This window comes from Octodon degus, unplaced genomic scaffold (genome assembly GCF_000260255.1).
Source record: "Octodon degus isolate 3935 unplaced genomic scaffold, OctDeg1.0 scaffold00189, whole genome shotgun sequence".
Taxonomy (NCBI): domain Eukaryota; kingdom Metazoa; phylum Chordata; class Mammalia; order Rodentia; family Octodontidae; genus Octodon; species Octodon degus.
The window spans coordinates 1,010,449-1,016,448 of record NW_004524765.1 but is presented as its reverse complement, the minus strand read 5'-3'; the positions used below and the strand labels follow the sequence as shown (position 1 = coordinate 1,016,448).

Sequence of the window (6,000 nt, the reverse complement as noted above, 5' to 3'; positions counted from 1 at the left end):
GGGTTCTTTCCATTCTCCTTCATGGGGCTGTGATCAATTTGCTCCCTCTCTCGAACATCATTTAGTCTGTGTAGGCTTGGCTTTGTCATCATGAAATTCTTTAGTTGTTCTTTGTCATGGAAGTATTTCATTTCTCCATTATACTTGAAAGAGAGTTTTGCAGGGTATATCAGTCTGGGTTGGAATTTGTTTTCTTGCAAGACTTGAAGTACTTTGCTCCATGCTCTTCTTGACTTGATGGTTTGTGAAGAGAAATCTGCTGTTATTCTGATGGGTTTTCCTTTAAATGCGATGATGTTTCTTTTCTTTAGTGACTTTTAGTATACTGTTCCTCTGCTGAATTTCTGGGATCTTATTATATGTCTGGGTGTGGTTTTTATTGGGTTGATGTTATTTGGAGTTCTATATGCTTCGATTACTGAATGTCAGATTGTTGCCCCATATTTGGGAAGTTTTCTGCTACTACTTTTGCCCATATTCTTTTTATATCATTTGTATTGACTCCTTCCTTCTCATTGATGCCTATTAGTCTCACATTGTTCATCTTTGCATCATCTTACAGATATTAAATTATTTTTTCTTGCATCCTAGTTGTTCTTAAAGAGATCTTTTCTTTCTTTTTCACTAGCTGCAATGGTGTCTTTCAGGTCAGAAAGTCTGTTTTCGCTTTCACTCAAACGATTTTGCCAGCTTGTGATTAAGGTTTTAATTTCCTGTATATCACTTTGAGTCTGTTTCATACATTCTATTTCTCTCCTAAATTGCTTATTCAAGGGTTCCATCATTTTTATATTCTGCTCTGTTTTTTTTTTTTTTTTTTTTTTTTTTTTTTTTTTTTTTTTTTTTACTATCAACGCTATTATTTCAGAGATATTCAGTGTGTGATTTCCAGTTTCCTCAATGCTAGTGTCTTCTGCATTTGTACTAGGTGGACTCGGGGCCTGAGACTGCATTTTGTTCCTTCTCTTTGTCATTTTGTATACCACTGTCTTCTGACCTTTGGTGTAGAGCTTAGAGTTATTACCTTAGCACCAGGTCCGGATCTACGAAGTTCAGATTCTTCCAGGTAGGTGTTGCTTGGATCTGGCTGCTGTGCTCCACTTCTTTCTGCTACGGCCCTTAGAGTTGAGCCCTTTGTGTCTCTCTGGCAAGATGTTCTGCTCCTAAATCACCCGGGTGAGTCTTGCCTCTAGCCTCTTTGCAGGGAGTTCTGTTGAAGGTTCTGCGCTGGGCCTGCACTCTGGGTCAAATGAGGATCCAGTGGGCCCCAGGCGGTCTCATTCACACACCGGGCCTGTGCTCTGGGTCTATTCAGGATCTGGCAGGCCCTGGGTCATCTCACATGTCAGGCCACATGCAGACTCAGGTGACAGGGACAGGGCTCCAGGAATCCAAGCAGGACAGGCAGTGACTGCAAGCTCCAGGGTTGAGCCCATATGAAATTCTGATGTGATGTACTAAAGTTTGGTAAATTTACATCACCAGTTGTAACATAACTCATTTCTGCAGTTTCCCTGTAAGTGTGCTCTCTTATTACCTCTCATTTATATTTGGCCTCATTGTTTTATTTTTGTTGTTGTTGTTTGGGGTGTTGGTACTGGGGAACAAACTCTGGACCTTGTGCTTGCCAGGCAGGCATTTATGCTGCTGAGCTATCTCCCTGACCCTTGTTTGTTTTTTTCCCATTGAACTATTTGAAAGTGTGTCTAGTGTCAGCATGCCCATTTGCCGTTGAATATTTTAGTGTATGTTACCTAAAAGTGCAGCTAGAAAGATCAGGAAACTAAACAGTGCTATACTAATACCCAGTCCAAAACCCTCTAAGTTTTGTCACTTGCCCCAATAATGTCCTTTGTGCATGTTTTCTTCCTTATCCCCTAGATTAGAACCGGTGTAGAATACAGGCCCTGTACAACCTCTCATCACTGAGTCTCTCTTTTCTAGAACAGGCCTCTAGCCTTTTGGAGCATCTTGACATTGATGTTTATGAGTATGGTTGATCTGATTGTCTCCCTGGAATCTGGCAGTAAGGTTTTGGAGGGATGCCATAGAAGTGAGGCAGTGGTTTGTACAAGAAGGCACATGGTGTTGGTGTCTTCCAGTATTGTGTGATCCTAAATCAAAATAAATGGTGCTGGTAGGTAGGGTATGGCCCATTGAATCAAAAATCCCCAGTGTATCCATGTAGAAGTGTTTGTGAGGTAAAATGCTAAAAGGACTGTTGGATGGAGACCAAGAGAGACCTTGCTTGTTCTACTCATGTCTTAGGCAGATAATTCTCTATGGGGTGGTGACCTGAGCCTTGTAGGGTCTCAGCGGTGTCTCTGGCTCTCTTCCTTGCTGAACTCCATCAGCATACTCCATGGGCAACAACTGGAAGCATCTGCAGATACTGCCATGCATCCATGGGTACAGAATCACCCCGATTGTGAAGCATGAAACAGTCTTTAGTAGATGGTGAATCTAGTGAGATTAGAGGAGGTGCACTTTGACAGTCCAGATGTGCCTCTTCACAAGCTATTTATTACTAACAGAAAGGCAGAAATGGTTCAGTAGAAGCAAAGCTCTGAACACAGTTGATGAGGGAGGGTTTTTTTTTACATGAATCATATGTTTGCATTTCATACAGTTTTTACTAGTTTTCTTTAGAGGAAAAGTATCATTTTATCTACCTTTACAAGGATTTAGAAAAAACAGATTCTTCATTAAATATGTAAGTGTGGTAATTAATTTTTTAGTTTTTGTACTTACATTTAGTGTTTCCTCTGCATTTCCATAGGAATGCAAGTATTCTTGAGGCTTTTTTGAAAAAGCCTAAATTTATTTTTACAGATTACTTAAATGTGTATGTATGACATCTTAATTTGAGGAAACTTTCCATGTTAAAGAACTGTTAGGTAAAAACATTTTTAAAGTTACCATATTAACTTTATTCTGTCTTTCATGGTGAATTATATAAATAAAACCTTTCCTTTTTCTTTTTGGCACAGTGAGTTTAAATCCTGCCTGGAAGGAACTTGTGGCACAGAGGCCACCTTCAGGTCTCATATCTGGGGCCCTGCTCTTCTCCGTTCTGTCTCAGATCATCATTTCTATTGGATTTCAGTCTCTGGGATTTTTTTGGGTCAAGCAGCAGCCTTGGTATAAACCGTGCCCTCTATATTTAGAGTAAGTACTAGGTCAGTTTGTGCGAATTATCTGTAGAATGTGTGTAAATATGCGCATAAAATGGTGTAGAAATGTGTGTAAAAGGTGGATGCACTTGACTTAAACACGTAATTTGGCTTACATTTCCTTTGATGTCATGGTAGCTTCTGTCTGTAGGAGGGATTTTGTCTTTGTTGCTGATAACACACCACAGGCTAAGGAGTATAAAGAGGCAGATTTGGCTCACCATTCTGGTCCAAGATGCCAGAGCTACATATGGGAATGATGTGTCCCTAGGCAGTGCCGGATGTCCACAAGGAGAGACAGGACGAAAGAGAACTGGCCATCTTGGTGTTCATAGCAGACACCAGTCAGGATAACCAGTGAACTGATGAATTGCTGAAGTGGATTTATTCATTGACAAGAGCAGAGCCCTGTCCCCCCAGTCCTTCCTCTTTACCTCAGACAGTGGGGATGCAGTTTCAGCTTGAAGCTCAGAGGGGCCAGACGTATTTCCTACCTGTGAAATAAGGAAGTTGGCATCTTCTAAACCCAGAGTCCTTGCGCTTTCAATTTGTCTGCCTCAATTCAGGAAGTGGCATTTTAGAGCTTTTTTTTTTAATGTGATATTAAATGTACCTGTTTGCTTATTTGAACTCTACAGTTTACAAATTATGGTAATATTATTTTAATTAAACATGTAATTTTGCTGAATTAAATTTTCAGATATATTTTTAGTTTGCTTGTTTTCAGAGACATTGTTTTTAAAAATTGTAATGTTATTTTCTAGCCCAGTGAACAGGAGTGGATAGGGTTGAGGGTGTGCTCAATGGTTAGAGTGCTTGTTTGGCACGTGAGAGGCCCTGCAGGGATGGGTGGCAGTTGGAATTACCTTGAGACTGAGCGTTCAGCAGTAGAGTTTACCATGCTATTACCACTTACCTGTGCTCGTTGCAGTGGCTGTTTGAGTAAGTGTTCACATATCTGCTTCTGTGTATTCTGGCCAGTGCTGCCCACCTAGATGTGGGAAGGATGGCTGTCCCTGTGCTGTGCCTTCCTGAGTCCAATATAAGGCTTTTTACTCAGGCACCATGGAAGCCAGTGAGAAGCAGGTTGTCTTACAGAGGAGGCAACAGGCTGGGAGAGATGAAGTCAGCTTTCCCATGTTACCACTGAAATGTGGTAGAGCTAGAGCTAACACCAAACCCTGGTCTGTTCACTCCAATATTTAAAAACTGAGAAGTGACTTATTCTTGCATCTTTCTGTATATCCAGTATCAATATTATTGGATCTTATCTTGATTTCTTTTGAGGATGGACATAATGTTTTCTAATGCAGAAATTTTTTGTGTTCTCTAGTTCTTGTAATACAACAGGAAGCCTGTATTGGAATTCTTCACACTCATGCAATGAAACTGAATCAGACAAAATTAAAAAATATGAGAATACCACATTGTTTTTTATCTCCAGTTTCCAGTACCTCACAGTGGCAGTTGTCTTTTCAAAAGGAAAACCCTTCAGGCAACCTTGCTATAAGAATTGTAAGTTTGACATTTATTGTGATTTATATCCTTCCTTTCCCCTTTAAAAATGATGGAGAAGTGTTCTGTCTTCCCAAAGTAAAAGAGGCCTTCATAGCCGCCCTAAGCTAGTGATTTCGATATTCACTGTCTTGTTTTACTCTTACAAAAATTGAAGCCCAAAATTTAAAGTCAGAGCCTCTTGTTTTAAGCATTCCTGGTCCTTACAGCCTATTACTTTTGGCTGCAGCTTTTTTCTGCAGCACATTGCAGAGGGAGTTGGGATTAGAAGCGGGAGCAGCAGTCCTTGAGAGCGACAGTGGAGAGTGTCTGTTTCTCCTGGGTGGTCTGTGCAGCACCAGCTGCCATCTTCCCCCTTTCCTTTTTCATTTCTGACACCAGCAGGGCCAGTGTCTACCTGGAGGCTTGTGTCAACGTGGATTTGTCTGCCTGTGACAACAGGCTATAGTATTTTAATTGACCAAGTTAAGAGCTATTAGTATATACAAATAGCAAGTTTTTAGAAATGAGGAGCATCCTATTTAATATATGGAGTGCTTTTCAGTCTTGCAGTGTGTTAGAAGGGAATAGTAGGTGGTTTTTGTTTTGTTTTGTTTTGTTTTGTTTTGTTTTTTTTTGCTGTAGTTGTGAAGAGAGATCAGTGTTGTTCTGGCTGGCAAGATCCTGGGGCAGTTTTTCATACAGCATAAGCAAAGCAAATTTTAGACTGTTGTACTGGAGTTGATAATGCATTGTCATGTGGGTGGCTTTTCTGTCTACTCTGGGTAGCTTTCGGGGACTCGTGATTGTACTTTGAACAGGTGGGATTGAAATGTATCTTACTGGTAATTTTCTCCCTTTTTTTTCTTTCGGAACTTGTGCTTATTTGACAAAAACTGCTACTAATATATGTGTTATATATAATAAGTCATAACTGTTCTTGAGAACACTTATTAGAACTGTGTTGTGGGACAGAAAAACCTTCCTTAGAAAATTTATCACTTACTTTTAAGAAGATTTAACTAAAAATAACTTTGTAAAGCTGATCTTAATAACTAAAGTTGATAACAGTTTTAGTCTAATATTTTTTCTTTTGAAAATTTATGTTTTTGAGACAGAATCTCATTACGTAGTTCAGGCTGGCCTTGAACTCACTATGCAGTCCAGGCTGGCCTCAAACTCAGAACAATCCTCCTGTCTCAGTCTCCTGAGTGCTGGGATTACAAGTGTACACCACCATGCCCGTCCATAGTCCAGTGTTTTTATTTTGTCTGTCTGTCTGTCTGCCTGCCTGCCTGCCTATCTCTTATCTATCTATGGTACCAGAATTGAC

At 40.1% G+C, this 6,000-nt stretch overlaps 1 protein-coding gene across 7 annotated transcripts in view; it reads left to right on the top strand.

Moving 5' to 3' along the window:
- Atp13a3 (ATPase 13A3) overlaps positions 1-6,000 on the top strand; it is an 88,604-nt gene that overhangs the window by 60,232 nt on the left and 22,372 nt on the right. For all 7 annotated transcript variants that reach the window (XM_023704124.1, XM_023704125.1, XM_023704121.1 and 4 more), the window contains 2 exons: positions 2,991-3,168; positions 4,507-4,688. In XM_023704124.1, coding sequence (XP_023559892.1) covers positions 2,991-3,168; positions 4,507-4,688 — 360 coding nt within the window. The remainder of the gene's footprint in view (positions 1-2,990; positions 3,169-4,506; positions 4,689-6,000) is intronic.